This window comes from Meleagris gallopavo, chromosome 3 (assembly GCF_000146605.3).
Source record: "Meleagris gallopavo isolate NT-WF06-2002-E0010 breed Aviagen turkey brand Nicholas breeding stock chromosome 3, Turkey_5.1, whole genome shotgun sequence".
NCBI classification, from domain to species: Eukaryota; Metazoa; Chordata; class Aves; order Galliformes; family Phasianidae; genus Meleagris; species Meleagris gallopavo.
The window spans coordinates 45,044,639-45,066,645 of record NC_015013.2 but is presented as its reverse complement, the minus strand read 5'-3'; the positions used below and the strand labels follow the sequence as shown (position 1 = coordinate 45,066,645).

At 38.9% G+C, this 22,007-nt stretch overlaps 1 protein-coding gene across 2 annotated transcripts in view; it reads right to left on the bottom strand.

Moving 5' to 3' along the window:
• Positions 1–11,671, bottom strand: part of SPIRE1 (spire type actin nucleation factor 1) — a 111,706-nt gene extending 100,035 nt beyond the window's left edge. For both annotated transcript variants that reach the window (XM_010708765.3, XM_010708766.3), the window contains exon 1: positions 11,618–11,671. In XM_010708765.3, coding sequence (XP_010707067.1) covers positions 11,618–11,623 — 6 coding nt within the window. In that variant the 5' untranslated portion in view covers positions 11,624–11,671. The remainder of the gene's footprint in view (positions 1–11,617) is intronic.
• Between the last annotated feature and the right edge of the window lie 10,336 nt (positions 11,672–22,007).

Genomic DNA, 22,007 nt, shown 5'->3' with positions numbered 1-22,007 from the left:
AAGTTGCTATGTCAAGACAGGAAATGAAAGACTGCATATCTGCTGCTGCAGTGCCTGCTGTTGGGTAAAATCTATCTAGATACTCATACAGATGTAAGATAGAAGGACTAAGATCTTCAGATATATATAAGCAATTCTGAAGGAAAGGAAAAAAGATGAACCGCTGACAGCAATGCACTTGGTATCTCATTAATTTGACAGTTTGTGTTTCAATATGACATTTGAAACGCCAGAAGAATACAGAAATGCTGTTGAAATGTAAATCCACAGAAGGATTCAGTCTGTTCTTAATGATTTTATCTTTGCTCATGAGTTATCCGCTGAAAAATGATACCTGTCCTCTGAAGCATATTTTATAGAATGAAGGACTATTTTTAGGACCACCGACTTGCTCCATTCCAACAGACTTTTTTTCCCTCCAAGTTTTCTGTCCTGCTACTTAAGAATTACCCAGGTACTGTGAAGCTAAACATTATTTCATTCATATTTTAATGACAATGCACTTCATTTATCTCAGTGCCTTTCCATATGCTGCAGTTTTCCTATTCGGTATTTTTTATTTATTTATTTTTCTTCACCTTATTACTGCCATGCCTGACTCCTGCTCCAAGTCCCCCAAGGTTTACTACTTTCTTTTATAAGGTTGTTGATTTTTATTTTTCCCAAACATTTTAACAGCTTCAGTTTTGAAATTGTAGATATCTGAAGTATCTACAGAAAATTTAGGAGCAAATCTGTCTTCTGTGTAGCAGTGCTTTGTCCATTTATTGTCAGCAAGCGAACAAAAGAAGGTAAAGTGTGCTTTTGTACCAGCAAAGTAACATATGCATACATAACTCTGAAAGAGATTTATTTGAAGGACAATGAGTTACTGCTTTCACAGACAAGCATTTAAGAAATCTACACAGATTAAAAAAAAAGGATAAGTTAGTCTGCAAACAAATTCCTAGTATTTTGATGAAATGTCTTTCAAGGCAATCAGTATTTCCTTGGCAGTGAAGTAAAATAGGTTTGTCATTTTGGGTAGTATTTAAAGTCTGCAAAAAGATTTTTGCTTCTGAGATTGATTCCAGGTTCTTTAAGCCCCAGCACTGGCTCTGCTATAAAGCCTCAATGTCACCTGGGGTAACTTCCCTGATGTCCTCGGCTTGATTTTCCTTTCTCTAAAATGGAACAGCAGCATTTGTTTTCTTCCATCAGTCATTCATCATGGCTACCACATAATTAAATTACCAGGACTACTCACAGAACCTCAAGTTCAGCACACACCTCATTTACTGTTGGCTTTTAAACTATTAAGTATGCTACCACATTTGCATGTAGAACTAGCACAACAGACAGACATCAACTGGAGGACCTGAGATTTGCAAACAGCACTCAGAAAGTGGGAGTCCAGGGATTAAGCCTGGGATTTAACTTTTAAATCAATATTGTCTTTAAGTAATAGAATGAAGTACCTTCAACTGAAAAATAATTTTGCTCTAGCTCCTCCAAATAAGTGGCAAAACTCTCCATGATAACTGCATGCTTTTCTCCCTTTCTCTCATTTAACAGTTCTGACCTACATTTTTCAGATTAGCTTTTTATATAACAATTAGTAACGGCTCCAAAACATTAAAAACTAATAGTATTTCAATACATTTTCTTAGTGCCGATACTTTAAATGTTGCAGGCATGCACATGGACTCCTCACACAGTGCTTCTAGTCAAATGTCCTATAGAATTCATAACAGAAGTACCAGGCAGTTTAAAGTATGTTAGGTTCAGCATTGGCTCTGTCTACTAGATCTGCATTAAAAGATTTCTGAAAATGGACAAAACTAAAGGCTAAATTTTGAGAAAAATGTATTAAAATAAGAACGCTGTCTGACAAACAAAGCCATATCAGTCCTCATGTAGTTAAGCTGAAGATCAAAAACTAAAAGCAGTATGGAAAAGTAATGTAGGATGTTAAATGTTATAATAAATGTTGCTGGATGCACTTAAGAACAGTACTGCTGTTAGTAGTATAAATCAGGTTAAAAAAAAAAAGCAGCAGCAGAAAGTGGAAAAGAATGATTTTCTGCATGCTTCACTCATTGTAGCTTGAAAGGAAACTCCAGTAGCAAACCATACAGAGACTTATAAACAGGAGCAGTCCTTTTGGAAAATTACAAGGTAAGAAAGCGGCCAGCCGGCAGAGACCACAAATTACTTCACTGTTTTCATGCAGTTTCAACCATATTTGTTTTCTCCAACTACAGGAACCACCCTTGGAAGACGTAGGGATTGCATGAAGCTTGCACTGCTGTAATACAAGTGAAACGCCCAATGCAGTATTCAAACACAAGACGCACTCAGAAAAAAAAAAATGTAATCGGGCATGCTACAAAGCACATTCAAAAACAAGCATTGCTTCACACACCAAATGGTGATTTAGAGCTAGAAATACCTAATTGAGAATACACACACATCTCTCTCATCTATATTCTCTCTAAAGTTGGCAGCACATTGGCTGCAAGGTCAGGAGCCCATGGCACCAGGAAAGGCAGAGCTTCCAAAAGGAGCAGGCCAGACAGAGCTTCTCAAGGCAACTTGTTTACTGTGCAGTGAGTGCCTGCTCCAGAGCTACAGTAGTGTGGAGGAGATAACCTGGGTGTGCAGGCCAGAGCTGAACGGGAGAGCAGCATTCACTAACCCAAAAGCCATGATGCTGCCAGACAAGGAGTCTTGTAAAAACAGCTTTGCAGAAGTATTTTTCCGCATTGCCAAGAAAAGAGTAGGTGGCTGGCAGTTCGCAACGGCTGAAACAAAAACAACAAAAAAAGTAAAGGCTGAAATAAGTGTTGGCACCGGAGAAGAGAGGGGTGCTTTTAACAGACGGCAATTAAGGATTTGGCAAGCATCTGCAGAAGAGGAAAGAGTGTGAGCCAAAGATAAGGCTAATATCGCAAGTCCAGATAACAGAGAAAGACAGGAATACAATGAGAAATGCATAACAGAGAATTAATGAATTTATAGCAGTACAACATCCACTAGGCCCTACAGAGCAAGGAAACAAAGGTATGGGGAGCTGTGAAAAAAAACACATTTGAAAGTGGAGATGCAATGCTGACGGTCATCAAATATTAGGCAGAGGCAGTAACACACACCCACAGAAGCAGATGACTAACTTTTTGGTCAGAGAAAAATAGAAACAAAGGAAGTTAATGAATGAACTATAAAAGATTTTGAGAGAAAAAGGAGAGGAAGGCTTGGAAGTAAAGGTGAAGAACAAGTGAGAAGTGGAGAACTGGACACAGGTGTTTCAGGCTTAGAGAAGAATCTGAGGGGGACGAAAATGGTCAGGTTAACAGAGTGTTCCTACCCCCTTAACTAAAGCAAGAGCTAATCTATGAAGGGTGAGCAGCGTGCCCTATCCTTGTTAATTATTTAACCTCAACTTTTTCTGAAGGTGAAGGTCTAAAAGTTGTACAAGGTGCCTTGTAATTTACTACATAGTTTCATTAACTACTGGTTAATAGAAGAAAGGGACACGATGGAACAACCATTTAGAATTTAGTCACCCCCTTTTTTTAATTTGTATATTTAATTTACTATTTTTACTTCCTTTTAATAAATCAAAGTATTTCACTGCACATACCTCAGCACACAGCAACACTAAATGACAATCTGAGAGTCCAGCGCTGAACATTTTTTGAGCTTTTCATTCCTGTCACTAAGGAGAGATCTCGGAACTTGCTTTCTACTTAATGATTGACATTAACAGGTAAACAGCAGGAAAAAAAAACAGCTTAAGATGGAAATGTTCATACTAGTAGGTCACAGGGAACACAGAAACCTACCAGTTACTAAAAAGTTCACTGCAGAACAAAAGCTCACAAGTTGCACTGTGTGACGTCCAATGAAGGAAAGAGCAAAGTAACAAAAACTCTTTTTTGCCTCAGTGAGCCCCCAGATTCAGTACACTTTTTTGCCAAAGAAAGTACACAGTGCTGCAAATCTTGTGTTGTTAAATGTCTCTGCTTCTCAGGTCAAGTGATTTAGATAAAACTTTACACGTTAATGTTCATGTGAAGAAGAGCATTTAGTCACAGAATTGAAAGAAAAAGCATTTGTGTATGTACTAACCAATTTCTGATGATCTCATTGTATGTGTCTTGTGATTCGTGAATGCCCAAGGATGGTCACAGGGAATTTCTGATCTGCTTCATTATTAACCTACTGAAAACACACCTGACTGGAGACCAAATTAGGTTTCATTCACAGTACTTTCCTCAAATAACCCCTGGAAATCCCATCAGATGACACCATCGTTCTCCCCCCTTCTCTTGCAAGAACTGAAAATTCTGCATGTTCATAACAAGAGGACATCAGCTCTTCTTTCTGCCAGCAGATAGTCAAGGCAGCATCAGAAGGCAAGAGAAATTAAAGGCTATCTTGTTCATAGAAATTTCATTTGTTCATTTTCATTATTAGCTAAAGCTGCATTTAAAAAAGGTTTTTCCCTTTTTCGCAACTGTAAATTGATTGCAGTTCTACATATTAAAAGATCAAGAAAAATCTTCCACTTCATAGAAAAATAAATGTAAACTAAACTAGATATAGTTTAGATAAACTGGATTAGTATTTCTAAGTAACTTCAAAGGAGTAATGTTAGAATGACTCAATATCAGCTGGTACTGAAAAGCCTAGGTGCTAGTGAAGAAGATGGGAGTACTCCGGATCCACTTCCTCTATAAGAAAGTATTTCTCTCGCTTTAAATCTCTCCAGTATTCAAAAATAAACTTACTGATATTAGTTTCATCTTGCAATCTTTGTGTCATTTTCTTAGTGGTTAAATTTACAATTCAAATCCAGGTGTTGTTTTAGATTGGGAAGCTGATAAGTGGTAACAAATCTGAAATGAAATTAAATCTTTAGCTCCCTTGACCACCAACCAAATTCAAAATTGATAAAAATATGTTATCTTAATTATGTTAAAATAAGGCTAATCCAGTAGCCATGTGCCATGTTTCTTGGTAGATCAACCAACGAAACACTGCTTCTTGGACATCCAAGGGCTTTTATATTAGATTCTGAAAAAGATACTAAACGCAGCCACCCAGAAATGGGAAGAATTAGAGGTCAATTAGGGTTATAAAAAAATTTAAGAAGGTCATAAGTAATTTTGGTTCTTTAAGTAAGTTGATAATTCACTAGAACTATTAGATTTTACCAAAGTTTGATGTTTATTCTTCACAGAATACCATCAATACCCACTCAAGTCAGGGAAGTTACTTATACCCTGCAGTGATTAGCTATCCTATCAAAAGTAATATATCTGGAAAGAAAAATGCAACATTATATTCAGATACTTAGGCTGCTCAAAGTACTTTGCTCTCCACCACAAAAAAATAATGGCATTAAGTCCAATTTCCCTTGGTTTCCCAAAAGTCAAAATTCCCACTGAACCTATCCCTTCATTAGTGTAAGTGCAAGTGCTACGTGAATAGAAGCGCACAGGTTCCACTCATACACCTAGCAAAGAATGGCTGTAAACAAATGGAAATTTTCAGTGAGAAACATTACTTTAGGAAAAATTTATTTACCATGGAGATGGTCAGTCTTGAAAAGGCTTTCTAGTGAAGCAGTTGATGCCCCATTCCTGTCAGTGTTCAAGAGGCATTTGGACAATGTCCTCAAAAACATGTTTAATGTTTGGTTAGCCTTGAAGTACTCAGGCAGTTGGACTCGATCTTTGAAGGGCCCTTCCAGTTGAACCCTTCTGTTCTAATTACAGTACACTGTCTACTTCTTATCACACCATCAAAGCAAAAGGAGAGAGGGAAAGCTAACACAGAGATACAAGACTTAGGAAAAAGAATCAAACTAATAAGATTTCTGACATCATTTCTCGGTTTTTTTTTACCTCCCAAGAATTAAAATAGAGATGAAGGTATGAACGAAAACTCTCAGTCTGCCTGCTACAATAAATATCTCAAAAATGCCACAGAGGCAAAAAAACACAGCACTTAATAAAAGCAAGCTTTGATTCAACATTAGGTCCTTATATTTTTCTCCATTAATGAGAAAAAACATGAGAATTTTTCCTTTTATTTTTCCTTTCAAATTGTCTCATTTCTTCTTTACATTTTAGCAACCTGAAAACTACTATAAAAGATGAGAGATGATAAAAGTATTTTACAACTGGTTATGAGGCCATGGATTCACATGGATTTGCAAAGTAACAGTAATACTCACTGGGCTTCTAGGAAGTAACCTGAACAAGAGAGAAGCATCAAGAACAAATGTATACACCTTATAAATTACAAACCAAGTATGCTGTCTTCCACTGGACTCCTGAGGGATACAAAAGCTTTTTTCCGGTATTAACTAAATAGAAAATAGCTAAGTTAGAAACAAGTGATAAAGGCACAATTATTCAAGAACCATACTCTCCAACTCAGCTTCTTTGGGTGCTTTTTGTCTGTGTCATTTCATCTACATTTTATGTACTTTTCTTCTCAGTCCGTAAATTTCTGCATATTGCAGATGCAGAGTAGTGAATGTGTAATTGGGGTACTTAAGAATAGAAGGGTTTTATTTTGTTGTTTTTGTTGTCCACACCATCCCACTAGGTCAAGCTTACTGCTGAACCTACTGAACTGCAGAGATGTATTTTATTTAGTTTCAGAATTGCCTTAGGCCAAATCCACACAGGAAAGAAAGGATAAGAGCAGCCTCCATTAAATTACACTTAGAATTATTATTTGGCTTCTATTCAAGCTCAGAAATTTCACCCTTTGTTAGGCTTACTTATTTATTATTAAATATTTTATTTGGACCTTGCCGCAGTGCTCTGAAATCTATCTGTTAAGATCAATCATTTTTTATTTTCTACAGTAACCAGTGGCAGAACATTTAGTACATTAACCGCCTTTAAAACTGCGGTACTGCCATATCTGCAGCCAGCACTACTCGCTTGCTTCATCAACCTAATATATATCAGAATTGACACCTTCTGAAAACACAGCTTCTCTGTCAGAAAACTCCTAACTAGCACACTCTTAGAAACCTGCACCATATTATTTCAGAAGCCTTTGAAGGATTTAGTAGACAAGGGACGTAGTTAGAATTTTTCTTGCTTAATTTTTTTTTTTTGTACTAACAAACAAAAATGAAATTTCTGAAAATCTGCATTTTTAATTTCATAATGATATACTAAAGTTTTATTATACACAAAATGAAAGGACAATGCAAGAAACTACTCAATGCAGACGCAATCAACACCTAAAGCTTAAGCTTTCCCTGCAGCTTGACCAAGTAATCACATCATTCTTTTGGTCTGTACAAGGAGGCAAACGTCCACTGGAGGCAAACGTCCACTGGCAGTAAAGAATAACACCTTGAAAACTGATTAACATGATAGCTATCACATCAATCAATATACATGGCAGCAACTAAAGATGTGACAGCATATCATTAATATGATAGATATCAAATGGTAGAAGAATAGAGCTGAAAGAAAAAGGGTTTTGCAGAAACTGAGGACCAATACAAATAACCTTATTCTCCCCAGACTGAGATCCCTTTCAGAGTAACATAAACTAAATTGGTGAGCTTTGATTCCCATACTTCAATTTGTGATACAACTGGGTAATGTGAATGGCTTCATATATTAACTACAGAAGGAACTTCTGTGATTTGAGATTTAACAGAAACACCGTAACACTCCATGTTACTGCTCCATGTTCAGCTATTACTGCTTTTCACAGGCAAAACTTCTCTCGGAGGGATCAAATTTACTGCGAGACCTATTTTTCCTCCAGCCATTACCTGAACTTCTGTCAGCAAACCAGGGCTGAATTTTTGTCTCTCTGCTCTCACCCAGCTGATAGAAAGGTTTCATCACAAATCCCATGAGACTTTGGGGTGCACAGATTATTAAAGGCACATTATATCATGCTGCAAAATCAAAAGCCTTTACAAGGAGCAGTTGATTTGTCTTACAGGGACCCTGGACAGATGGCAGGATTGGACTATCACTAAATCAGCTTAGTCAAATACATTATTAGTTCTCCAGCCCAATAATTCACTGTGTATTCTTAATGAAATCATTGAATGAAAAGGGCAATGTGCCAAACTTAAAGCAAGTAAACAACAGAAATACACTTTCCTTCAAGATCAACCCTCTCTGGATGTTTATATGAGTCACAAAAGACTGAGCTCCTCTTGAAAAAGCAGCTCATTACAAAACAGAGAAGACCAAAATCTAAATTCTACCTTTGTGCTTGTGTTTCCTATATAATCAAGTTCTCTTGTTTTGTTGGGACTATTTTAGTGATTCAGGCAAATCGTGGGGACAGATAAGTGCCTGCCACAGAGCAGCCACATCAAGGAACATCATAATGGGCTCTCAGGTATCTAAAGCACCAGGTCCCTCACAGGCTGGACACACAGCATCTCCTGAGGTAATGCCATTAACAGGTGATGAGCACTTCACTCATGACCACCAGCACCTAATGTTCCAGCACAGCTTAATGCTCTCTCGAAAGGATGCATGACTCTGCTTTGATTTCCTAGAGGCCACCCTGAATGCCTGTTAATTCTCCTCTTAACAGCACAATAATCCACGAGCTTTCATGGAATTACCAGACTTGTACCCAGTCATTCACAGGGAGTTTTGCCAACAACAGTCAGTCACATTTTTACTAAGGAAAATTACTCTCATAAAAACATTTCTGCCTGTCCTCACAATGACATTTCCTTTGTCACCATAAGGACAGAGCTCAGGAAGTAGAATTAATCACCACCACTGCATGTACCAGTGATTTTTCACTACTGCAACTGCCCCTCCATCCATCAGGATGCAACTCTACTGTTGTTAATCCAGTGATTAAAAAAAAAAATCCTAGCTATTTGTGTAGAGTAAATAAACCCATTTAATACTGGTTGAATTTTGAGCATATAACACCTGAATGTAGGCATGGCATTGTTTTTAATACAAAATTATTACACAGCTTTTCAAATCCTACCATTCTGTGCTACTAAGTGCAAGGTCTCATCTCCATTAGCATGAGAGAGGTGGCTGATCTTCTGTTTGACTCAACACAATAAATAACAAGTATTTATTTGTATTGAAATAAACATAATTTTCAACGCACATTAGGACTAATAATTATATGTAATAATTATATGAAATACATATAACCAATAACTTGCAGACACAGCACACAAAAGGCTCCTCAAAACATTGTGACAATTGATTCACTCTGTGATTTGACATGAGCTGGATGATGTTGAACAAGTAATTTATTCACCATTGTTTGGGACAGGTTATTTCATTAATTCCTGACTTTTACAAACAAATGAGAGAGTTTGCATGTATTTTTATACCAGCATACACACCACTTAATTCACATTAGGTGGGTCTTCTCCAATACCTGGCAATTAACCTCTCCTACATATGAGTCACTCACATTCACAGAATGCTTTCTATATGAGCACTGCATGTTTACAAATGAGGCTGGCATATTTTATATAATCTTCACCACCTTGGATGAGACAACAAAGTAGAGCTATCAGCACATACAGAGTCACAGGCAGACGCACATTAAATAAGGTCACCTGATTCCTTACTTCCCACTATGGCTATGGCAACTGGACCCTGAATTTCACATATAGCTGGAAATAAATGGAGTATCAAATCAGGATAGTTTAATGTTCTGCAAAAAAAAGTTACGATTATTATTAGCTACATTTTTAAGAAGTTTTCCACAAACTCTAATACATTCAATTAAACCACAGGAATCTAAAAACTGCAATATGCTCTCTCTACTGAATTCCTGGTTCTGAAAAACACCAACATCATCCTCACCAAGTCTAAAGCTGCAGACCCATGGGGACTTTGGAGGAGGAAAGAGTCACTGACTCCTTCGCTGTCTCCTTCAGGATGACAAACAGAAGAGTCAATATGATCATGGTCAAAGTGATTATTAGAGACAATTTAAAGTAGTGCATTTGTCCCAAGGCAAATTCTGACTCGCTGAAGTTTTTTCTTTCTAACCATTGTCAAAAGTAATTTTTTTAAAATACTAAAATTCAAAAGCTCTTTCTCCATGGAAGATAACGAAGCAGAATATATCCAACTGAGTCTCCACAATCTCTTTGGAAACAAAAGCATTTTTATTTTCCCAAAATGGATTTTTTTTTTTATGTTCCCTTACAGATATTTCAACAGAGGTTTATTATTATCATCTCCATTTTTACCATTATCTTCTGTTAAAAAACACAAGCAAAATTGTAAACAGTATTTAGTATGCAAAGCAAGTGACACAACAGATCATCATTTCTAAGGTACTAGACTCATGAACCAAGTTTCTGCAAATTCTGGAATAAGAACAGAATGCATTTGCTTAATTTGAACTGTATAAACAGAAGCATGTTTACTTTCAATGTCTGTACTTGTTTCTGTCAGGAATTATTCCTTATCCTGTATCCTACAGAAATAACCTTCCCATTTTGTTATAAATGCTTGCAAGAATCTGGATGGCTTCGGCAATTTGCCATGTGAGTTGAATTAGCTGGCTTTTCATTTTACCTTTAAACCAGCCATTTCCATACACAGTTTTATCTAAATATAAATCTTATGGCAACAGCCATTTGTCACCTTCACATATATTATTGATGAGAAAACAGACAGCCCACCAATTAGGATGCCTGCACTGATGCTATCTCCAGGCTAAGCCTGAGGTACTGATTGAAAAGCTGAAGTAAAAACTCAGTTTTACACTTGAAAGAAAGTTCAAAGGCAATGAGAACAGACTGCCCTGCAAAGGATACAGATAGCTGTGCTTATTGGTGGAAAAATTCATTTAAGGAGTAGACTATATGACTTACTCTGTATCACAATAAACAACTATGAGTTGACATCCTGTTCAACTAGAAGGTCTGCTTAGTTTTCATTCAAGCTTTGGATTAAATCTATGAATCTGACATGATGATAGCTTGAATATTCTTTTAACCCACATCACAGCTTAGTATCAAAGATACAGTGTCAAATAATGGTCAAGATACAAAGCAAACAGTTTTAACTGGTTTTGTCTTTCTATTGCTAGCCCAGCAAGCCATCATATAGTATTTCTTAGGCCCCATATTGCCAATTCTAAATGAAAAGAAATATTAAAAGCACAGGAAATCAGGACAACTTTAGATGGACAGACAATCTGGAGATCATTCTCTGCTTCTATCCAAATTCTTGGGTTGTCAAATCCGTAAATACTTAGGATTTATTCCACAATCTACCAGTTGTTTCTACAGTAACTGCATCAAGAGAATTTATCCAAGAGAAATTATCTAAAACAAAATATTCTGCTGAAGATTCATACTTAGAAGAAATGACAGCAAACAAGTTTATATCTTATCTCCAAGCCCTGTTTATTGAAAACTACATGGACTTTCTTTTCCTCTGTATCTGAGCACGAGACCCAATATCTCATGTTAAGACACATTTATGCACCTGTTAATAAGTAATAAATATTAGACACATTTCACAGTAAGACTTCCCATTGAAAACATTCCACATTTACACTATATGATAATGAAAAAGCTCTGAGCTAAATCAGCACCGTCAGAGAACACAAATACTTTTCTTACCTCCATTTCTGTGCAGTGTAAATGCTCCGGTTTATCTGTAAGAAAAAAAAAATAGCTTTCAGATTAAGTCAGTGGGCAAAAAACATGGTTCTCTGCCTTGCTTCTATCACACATTTCAGTAATATTGGCGTTACACATGCATCACAGACTTAACAACAAAAAGATCCTGAACTCTTTATTTGATCATAACTTTCCCTTTTATGATCTGTCTTTAATGTTTGGCTTCATTATTTAAATTGTATGAATGATGCTCAGCCATAAAGGGAACATGCAAACGTGTTGGCTTCAATTAAGTCGACACAAATAATTATTTCAAGAGAAAAAAATGTCATTAATTTGCAACAAGGAAAAAGACACTGTTTCATTTGATACTACCAGTATATCAAAGAGTTGAAAAACAACACCAACATCAAGAAAACTGAAGTATAAATATTACTATAATATTCTTGTAAGTCCCCCTTCTCAATTTTTGCATCTCTAAAACATCACTTTTGAATACATATGATACAGAAAAATTAAGTTTCTCAACCGTTTCAGATTGAAAATCTCAATTTTCTCAAAGTCAAAATGCTTTGGTATAAAAGTGCATGTAGCCTGACAGATTATAAAAAATAGGACAGAAATTTTGCATCAAGTACCATTTCAGCAGCAAGATTACCATTTCATATTAATAATTAATTCCCAGAGCAGTGCAAAATAATTCCGGCAGGATGATCTCCTGTTGGAAAACAATAATCAAGAAAATATTTCACAGAAGTATCTCCATTTCAAAGGGGAACTACCCAAAACTTTAATTTCAAAACACACAGGTGTTTAATTTCACTTCTTTAGTCTTTTTTGGGGTAGTGCTGCATTTGCACTGCTACATCTGCAGTCTGCAGCGCTGGGCCTGATGGCGCTCAGCCTGGGAGCGTGGGACGTGATTCTGCATCCCCACCCATTCAGAACTCAGGCCTGCACGTGTTGGCCAGAAGTGTCTGCTCTGGGTGATGGCTGCTGAGCGGGCCCAGGGAACTAAAGGCCTGAATGGAGTGGCCGGGGAGAGCCTGCAATTTGTAGCCCTAACCAGGAAGATTGCTTTTATCAGATTGCCTGGTGAGCTCAGGAAGCCCAACCAAGTGGTTAGCATAATATTAATACTGAGGAACGATCACGCTGGCTTAATAAACAAAATCTGAATGGCATGCAAAACTGACAGCGCTAGGGAAGTCACCCGCATAGAAACAGATTAATTTTTCATATTGCACTAGTCACCTTGCCTTTGAAACTAAAGGTTAAACGCGTCTTGAATGAATAGGGAACACCTAACCTGTAGAGGGAAAGCTGTTTGCCTTCGTTTTGAACTCTCGCCAGTGTAAGCTGAATACTGAACACTGGTGTCTGATTTCATAATGAAGCACAAGAGAGTGACATAAAAGGGAAGCTTTAAAATACGTTTTGCATCCTCTTCTCAAAAGGACTGGAGATGCTGGTTCATTCATGTCAAGATCCATAGAAGAGCCATTTTCGGCTTTCATAATTATAAGACTTGTGTTATTATTTTAAATTATAATTGGGGGAAATTCACTAAACTTTTTAGTATCCTATGACTACTAGCAGAGTTATGAATACTGGGGGCTAATTCTGTGAAATCTGAAAGACCGTTGACCAAAATAACATGAATCCATGATACAAGGCAATACAAGAGCAATTCTCAGAAATATAGTCCAAATAGGGGGAAAAGATAGCAATTTTAAACCTCTAACCATGCAATGGCATAGCAGTCCTCTAGAACATGTAACCACTGATAAACTATTTTAAGTTGCACCTCCTTAGCCTGGTGGAGGAGGAGTCAAACACCACCAGATCCTCTCAGTAGCACAGACACAACGCACCCATCACTACACTTCAAAGCCATGCTGAGGTCTTACAAAGAGCCTTTGAACTGAAGTCTTAACCAAATCCTGAAGTACAAAGCAAATCCATCAGCCCAGACCAAAAGAAACAGTGTAAAAATTGCATTTACAAAGGAATAGCAAGAAATTCATCTCACAGCATCTTTGATAAATCTTTGATAAACTTCCGTGAACGCACCTGAGCTTCAGAAACTTGCCTTATTTCATATAAGTTGCTATCAAAATTAACTACTGCTTTCAGAGTCAATATTATTACTGTAACTATTGTAACATATTAAGCTGAATTTTTCACTCTCATTACGTGCAAACTGGGTAACACCGCCAAAGAGTTATGTTTCTACCAGTACTTAAAAACTGGTAGAATTGATTTTTAGCATGAGATTCCATATTCCAGGTAGGGAAGGGGGAGAAACAAGTAGTTTAAGTCTCACAACAGCTCAAATGCATCACAGACAGATTTGAGACAGGTGCAAACTACTGATTGACGTACACCATTTTAATAGCATGGACTTACCTCACTACTCCTTTCCCTACCCCTCTGAGCCCTGATTCCAGCTGTAAGCTGAGCAGATTTCCCCACGTTGTTTGCAGTGACTTGTGGGCACACTCCTCTGGAAATTTCCAAAATTACTGAAGACCCAGATACTAACAGCACTCACCCAATAAACACACACTGACTCAAATCTATCAAGATTGACATGAACTTGCTTTTGTGTGGTCCATGCAAGCCAATTTACTCCTAATAGCTGCGATCAGAAATTTCTTCTCTTCAGCTGAGATTACTGAAAAAAACAGGAACTTCTAAACATAGCCTAAAGGTCACACTTTCCTAATTTGCACTGGGAGGAATAAAAATACATCCCTATAAGTCATAAAACTGTCTCTGTTTGCAGTCTCTGTCTGCAAGCAGCCTTACGTGTTTATCCAGTAACTAAGGGAAGGTTTACAAAGTCAAAGTCATTTCAGCTGTTGCTTCTTTACCTACATCCATCCTCCTCCACCCTGTACAGCCATTCAGCTAGCTGCTAAAATGTGCAGCAATTTCACCATTCTCAACACCAAAATATATGCATCTCAATAGCATTTTTCCATGACAGCTTTCCAGTAATGGCTAATGCACTTTACTAGCAAACAGCATAACTTAAACCATCAAGTTACTTTTAGTTTACAAACAGGCTACAGTTGGGGAAATCACATGATCTTTCACTCATAAACTAGTGAAAAGCAAAAACTGCTCATTTTTTGCAAGAAGCAAAGAGGCTTAAATAGAAGGTTTCTTGTACGTCTGAAAATAGTTTTCAAAGAGTCCATATGTGTCATGAAATAATAATAACAACAACAAACAACAACAAACCCCTGAGCAACATTTATCATTTCTCAGAATTTCTGTTTGAAAATTATTCATATTTCCAAGCCCCAGCAAGTGGAGTCGGGCCAAGCTTCCATCAAGCGCTAAGGTACTCTGACTCATCCCTGAAGGCAGAAGCTTCAGGCTGCCATTTAGACAGGGAAAAATAATTACTTTCACATAATATCTCAGAATGCTTTTTAAAAAAAGACTGTACACAATTTATCAATAGCCCATGCTTCACTCAAGTGTAATCGCCATGCCTTTCAAGGATGAGCAAATCACAGTTAAGAATCTCCACAGATTTAAAAACAAAACAGAAAGAGTATCATGTACTGCTGCCAATACTAAGGAGCCTGCATTGAAGACGTCATTTTAAAGCTGAAGTAGATGATCTGCCATGTTGAAATGGGCTGATACAGGCTACACATGCAGGATGTACAAAACAATTTGCACTCCACTGTCCAAAGAAATCCTAAACTACTGAGTCGATGTTTGTGATTTGACACCACAGCCACTGGGCTGTTGTTTCCACTACGAGCAACGTAAGAGCCTCAGAGCACCTTCCTGGCCTGCCTTCAACATCCCCAGATCCTCTTGATGGATCTGAAAGACTGCTTGCTTTCAGAATCGAGATTGTCAGCACTGATATTCCAACAACTGTGTAGCTGATGTATGCCATAGTAACAATCCTGAAAGTCATTTTGTGTTGAACAGTAATATTCTACTTAGATTCCACAGTCTACTTCTGTGCTTCTGGGCAAACCAAACCTACTTCTTCCATAACAGTAGACCTCAGGGTGCCCTCAGGAAAGAGGGGCGCTGCCCATTCAGTAACTTGAATTTGTATTTGCTTTCTGACTTTCAAGTCTTCAAGAGCCACTGTACCTACAGTAATAGTAGGCCTTTCCCTGCCCTTAAGACAAGAAGAAACTCCTTAAAAGAAAAACATCAGACTCATTTGGGCAATGCTCTCAGACATAGGTAGGTATTTGGGTGGTGCTGTGTGGAGCCGGGGGTTGGAATTGACAATCCCTGTGGATCCCTTTCAACCTGGGATATTCCATGATTCATTTAAACATCTGATTGCAGGAACTGTGGCATTCACTACCAGATCTGGCAAGACTTTCAACCAAGAGTCAAGATTAGTACCAATAAAAAGGAAAGGAAGAAAAATGAAAAAAGCAAAGGCAACCAAGCAACATAAAAAAAGGAACACGCAAATAAATGGATTCATAATTACGTGGAGAGGAAAATAATGATGCAGCACGAGTGAGACAGATTTCTTGTAGAGGATGGATATTACAGGACAAGCAAATGAAAAACAATGGAAAGACAGAGAGAAATCTTGGGTAAAAACAAAAGCACATAAACAAAATGTCAAAGTGGCAAAGGAAAATATAGGTCAAGCACAGGCTATAAGAACCACCAGGCTGCAAGGTGGAAAGTGAAGGAGACTGAGAACAAAAGACTGGAATTAGGATAGTTAACAGGAGACCCCTCAGAGCAGCTACTTTTAAGGAAAATGCTTAGGTCAACACATCCCTCTTCTAAACTGTGTAATTAAAGATGACAAGAAATGAGGTAAACCCTTGCAGCTGGCTTTTCGGATCTGCATCCTGATTTCTGTATCTGCTCCAGTTGATGATCTGGAAATGTTCTGCCTCACTTTTCGAACTGAGACAGGACAAAGGAAAGAAAATGCTCAGAAAGTACAGAGAAAATTCTTAGAGATGATACAGAAGGAGCCCAGAAATCTCCTCCACTGTGTCAATCTTTTATCATGTCTTCATCTTTCTCCATTCAACTTAGATTCACTGAAGTTAGTCCTCATTTTGCACAGTCATAAGTAATCATAGAATTGTCGAATGGCTTGGGTTGGAAGGGACTCCAAGGATCATCGAGTTCCAACCCCTCTGTCAGTAAAGAGTGACAGTTCTTTTACATGTTTATATTTTGCAATGGAAATTATTTCCAAATAACATTCTTTAATGCCAAATTAACCTACTACGCTTAAGCTACCCTCTAAGGTATGATACAATGATTATTCAATGTTTGTCCCACTACTACTTCGCACAAGAAAACTGGCTCTGGTCACTGGGCAATTCTTTCTCCAGTCATCTGCTCACCTTCTGTAGCAAACCTCTAAGTCTACCTAAGGATCAAGTCAATTTTGTTATTCTAAGATGAATACTGTGGTCAGTGTGCACCTCCAAGTGCTGCTCTATTCATAGTCGTCATTCTCTTGTGCAGATTTTTACTTACTTAAGTAAAAATAATGCACTCACTCTTCTCTGGCATGTCCATACATAAATTTTTCCTCCAAAATGCTTGAATATGCACTCAGAGCTCACAGGTCTCAAAAACATTTCTTTACCTTAAGTTTGGTTACTCTATTTTCATTCCTCCTGGAGCTATCCACTTACTTGCTGGTCCAACAAGCATGTGTGCTTCCAACAGAATGCTGACTGTAGCCACTGGGAGTTTTCAGCAGGCCACAGCTTTCCTAAACTGATACCACAGCATGTAGTACCAGTTATGAGCTTTTATCAGCTGTTAATCAACTCTCTCAAAGAGATGGAAAAGTAGTCCTCACTTTTTCTCTACCTTGGCTATACCTGCAGCCTTATATTTACACTGTACAAACTGACTCACCTTTTTGTTGCTCTTAAAGTGCACAGCAATAAAATTCAATAGCATGCTCACAGCTCTACACGCGTCACACAAACTAGCTTAAGGTTTTATCAGGAATGGAACAGTAATTATTCTGTCTCTTTACTGGATCCAACTCTGTAATCTAATAAATTAATTCAGAAACAAAAAGTTTTTTGCAGCTTTCTTTTGATAGTGATGATGAAAAAGCTCTCTCACTTTTCTGTGATACATTCATTGTCAAGAGGGATCCAGGATGCTACATATCTTTAGTCATCTCATTGCCTGCCTTACCACAGCCCACCTGCCCCAACCTCAGCAAGGACAGTCACGCTCCAGTTAGGCTCCTTAATCATGCTGCTGTGGGTCAGCCCGGCTGCTTCAAGCCATTCTCAGCCCCAAATCACCCCATTAAAGGCTAATCTGTCAATCCATCACAACTACTGCCCTCATTTTCAAAGTCCTTAACATACTAACCCACTCCTACCTATCATCCCTCACCAAGTAAACCTGGTAAACTGTCACCTTCAGCAAGCCCCTGAAACTGCACTCCATTACCCATTACTTTTTATTGTCATTATGAATATCTGAAGCCCACAGCTCTTCAAAGTTTCTTGCTCTTCCTCTGGAGTCACAAACGCAAATTTGAGACAACACCAAACTACTATGCCTTCACAGCCTGATTTGCAAAAATGTAAATGTGATAATTAGTAACAGGGGTCACCTATCACTGTTGGTAGCTTTCTTCCACTTTTTTCGTGCAAGCAGCTCAAATGTGAATTAATATTATTAGTTATTTGAAACCACAGGCATTATTTTGTTACACTGGGGTCTTCCTGTTATTCTCTCTCTAGCAAGGTCCCTGGTAGCCCACTTGCATTCACAGAGATCCCACCCAAACTCCCAGTGCTTCAGCATAAGCCACAACTGGAAGCCTTCCAGTTACTCTTATGCACTAGAAAATATGCTAATGGTAGAAAGCTTGGCATGACTGAGGCCTAAACTTTTTCCCTTTTACTGATGAGCACAGCAAGCAACAGAGATGAAGCATTAACCCACCAAGGCTCTTCTCTGCTGTCTAGAGCCATTTTCTTCCTAGTTTGACTTCTGTCATAACTAGACATATATCTTTAAACTCTAGCAAGAGACAGTGAGGTTTAACCCATTGACCTTTACTGTCTTTAAGTACAGATGTTTCTGAATACCCTTCTGGATTCAGACCATAATTTTTAATTCTAGAAGTGGGATTTACTTCAGCAGTATTCATAGCAGCACCTATTTTGAAATTTAAATACCAACCACAGTTACTCCTATCTATTATCTTTCAAAAGGATTGACCAAATTAGAAGGAAAACATCAGGACATTCATTTTGTTCCAAAAAGCCTACATATTTTTCCTCATCATTCTTCAAGAGACTGGTAGATGAGAATGTCTTGATGCGCACAAGCTCAATTTGCATTTATTAGCTTTATAATTTCCACCCTGCCTTCCAGTAGCTGGGCACACAAAGAACATGAAAATCAGTACAACTGCCAACACTGTGTAAGCTATTCCTCTCTAGCATGTCTCACCCTGAGCTTTCCAAGTCCCATGAAAGCCACCACGCAGTCAGCTTCTCTGTGATCTTTCTGGTTCAAAGCAGGAATACCCCCTACCCCATACCCTAGCTCTGAACACCTGGCAGCTATCCCAGAGAAAACCTGCATGGGACTTAGTGCTGACAAAGCCAGCAGCAGCCTCCCTCCGTGCCTCCTCCTCCAGGGCGGAAGCACGGCGCAGACAAGGCCCGCCGCCATCACACGCAGCGAAGAAGGCCGAGGAGCGCTGCCTGTGCACAGGCCTCAGCAGCTTGGGCTCTCCAAGCTTGTTCATCCCCAGAACTGTCTCCTAGAGTAGAGAGAAGGAAAACAACTAGCGCCATTTTTAAGCACTGCTCCTCAAGGAGAGGACTCGAGGGAGTCAAACCACACGTTTACATCAAACATTTAAACTTGTTCTGAAGTTGGTTTTGATTGCAGCTGGTACTTTGCTAGATGCCACCGTGAGTTCACTTTGTATCAATTGCAAGTAAAACACAGAAGAAAAAAAGCACATAGATAAAATACTTTCTGTGCTTTATCTCCAATTTCATCTGGGGCATTCCTAAGCAATCCACATTTCTGTGGTATTGAGATTGAGTCATACAGTTATAATGATTCATACGAAGATGACCACTGAGAACTCCTCATTTTTTGCACGTTCAGGTTTGTTCCTTTCCTCACTCCAGATCTGACAGACGGTATGGTTTGCAACACACTGTGAAAACATCACTTCATCAGTGTCCCTAAAGCAAACTCTGTGACACGGCCGCATTTGCTCTCAAATTAGCCTGAGCTCTGCTGACAGGCGTGACTGATCACATCGTTCCCTGCAGCCCTGAACAAAGCCCGAATGTTCGCTACCCAAAGGCACCATTCTTTGGGGACTCCTTTATTTGCCCACACAGGATTCTCTTGTGCACAGACACAGAAACCAACAGCCAACATTGGATTCTGTGAATCATCCAAACCTATGCACCAACCTACAGTCATACATTTTTTATGCAGTAACAAAACAGTTTCACAGCTCGGAGCATTAACCCACAGAACCCCTACTGCTCCCACTAATCTCCTGACACAGCCACTCAAACCCTACTTGCCCAAGATACAAGGACAGGAAAACAATGATGAGGAATCCTTCCTGATCCTCGCTCACTGAGGATTCCCGTCAGGTAACATGAATGCTCAGATGAAAATGAACAATTGGGTGATGGTTCCATTCTGAATTCTTTTTCTTCTTCTGATTAGCCAAAAACTAACTGATTAAAAAATAATAAGATAACAAAATATTAATGGTAAAACAAGAAGATTTGAAAACTGTTCTCTGGTTTTGGTTAATGACGGGTTCAGTGTCAAGGCTGTTTTCCTGCCCTCCGTATCAGTGAAACTCATCTTTGTTTCCTACCTCAAGGACATTTTATTCATTTTCTGGTATTTTTAGTTGGAATTTCAAGCACTGCTCATTAGCCAGAAAACTGATTCACAAGAAACGGGTTAGGAAACGTACCACTGAATTCTACATAATCAGTTCTTCTCTTTAAGATAACTTTAATTTGTATCTCAAGAGTGAAATTAATGTGTCCAGACAGACAGCTGTAGGGCCCATGCTGCTACACAGGGCTTGTCAGCCATATCACCAGAGTAATGCTCCTTACGTTCTTGTTGCAACTAAGCAGAAGGCATGAGTGTTAAAGACAGTATCCATTTGAGAGGCTTGAGCTGAAATTGGGTCACAAGGCTCACTAATCATCACCTAAGGACACTGCAGAGAGCAGTGAAGAAAAGAAATGGAGCAGCTCAAAAAATACCAAAAAGAAGCAAGCTAGCTGTCAGCTCGTCAATATAACACATTATCAACATTCACTGTATCATCCAAGTGATGGTTTCCAATAGAAACCCGTACAGGCTCCACAAACCAACAAATAAAAGCTGCTTGACCGGAACCACACTGGTTTTGTGCTGTTAACAGTTACTCCTACAAACACACAAAATCCTTTGTACAAGCACAAAGGCTGAGCAATGCATTGCCCCAATGTGCTCAAAGCTACAGATGCGGGGGAGACGGGGGAAGTACGCCAGGAGAAATGCTGCTGCCCTGCAGATTCAGGCAGGAGTGGGATCACCCAGCAGTGGACAGCTGGCAGCAGGCTCCCTCCTGCCTCCTCCCTAGGAGAAGCCTGAACTTCACACCCTGATGCACCCAACACCTTCCTACAGGCCATTAACATGTACTGTAAGAGGAAATTGAATGAGTCGTCAAATAGCAAGGAAAAAGGGAAAGAAATAAAAGGGAAATAAAAAAAATAAAAGGGAAATTTAAGAAAATATACTAAATCAATGCATTTCCTACAGCTGAATAGACAGGAGGAGTCTGATAGCATCTCAGAGCACTGTAAGTAAAACAGCACGCAGTATTTTGCATTCTTGTGACATGCTGGGCATCCCCCAGCACCTCTGGGTGCTGGGCCGTCATTCTATTAACATTACAATAACCTGGTTTTTAAATTAAAAAGCACATCAGGTCACATTTAAATGGAAATTAACTATCAGGCTCGTTTAACTCATGGAAGGAGATCACGGCCCCTGTTCCATTCTGTGCGTTCTGACGTTCCCACGTACCGCCCGTTCCAGACCGGATTACTGTGAATCTCTGCAGAGACTTCAGCCAGACACCCATCAAAAGGCCCCATTAACGAGCAACACCCAGCATAATTCACACGCTCCCATTTTGCGAACTGCGCTCCGCAGCCCCGACACCTCTATCTATCTCGGGAAACCCGGCGCCGGTGAACGTCGGCGGATCGCTTCCCGAGCGACGGCAGGCTTCGTCCCTGCGCCGGCCAGCTCGACTTTCTTTTCGGAAAACAAGCTTGATGCGCAACCACGTCTACAGGCAGCCTGGCCCGCGGAGCAGCCC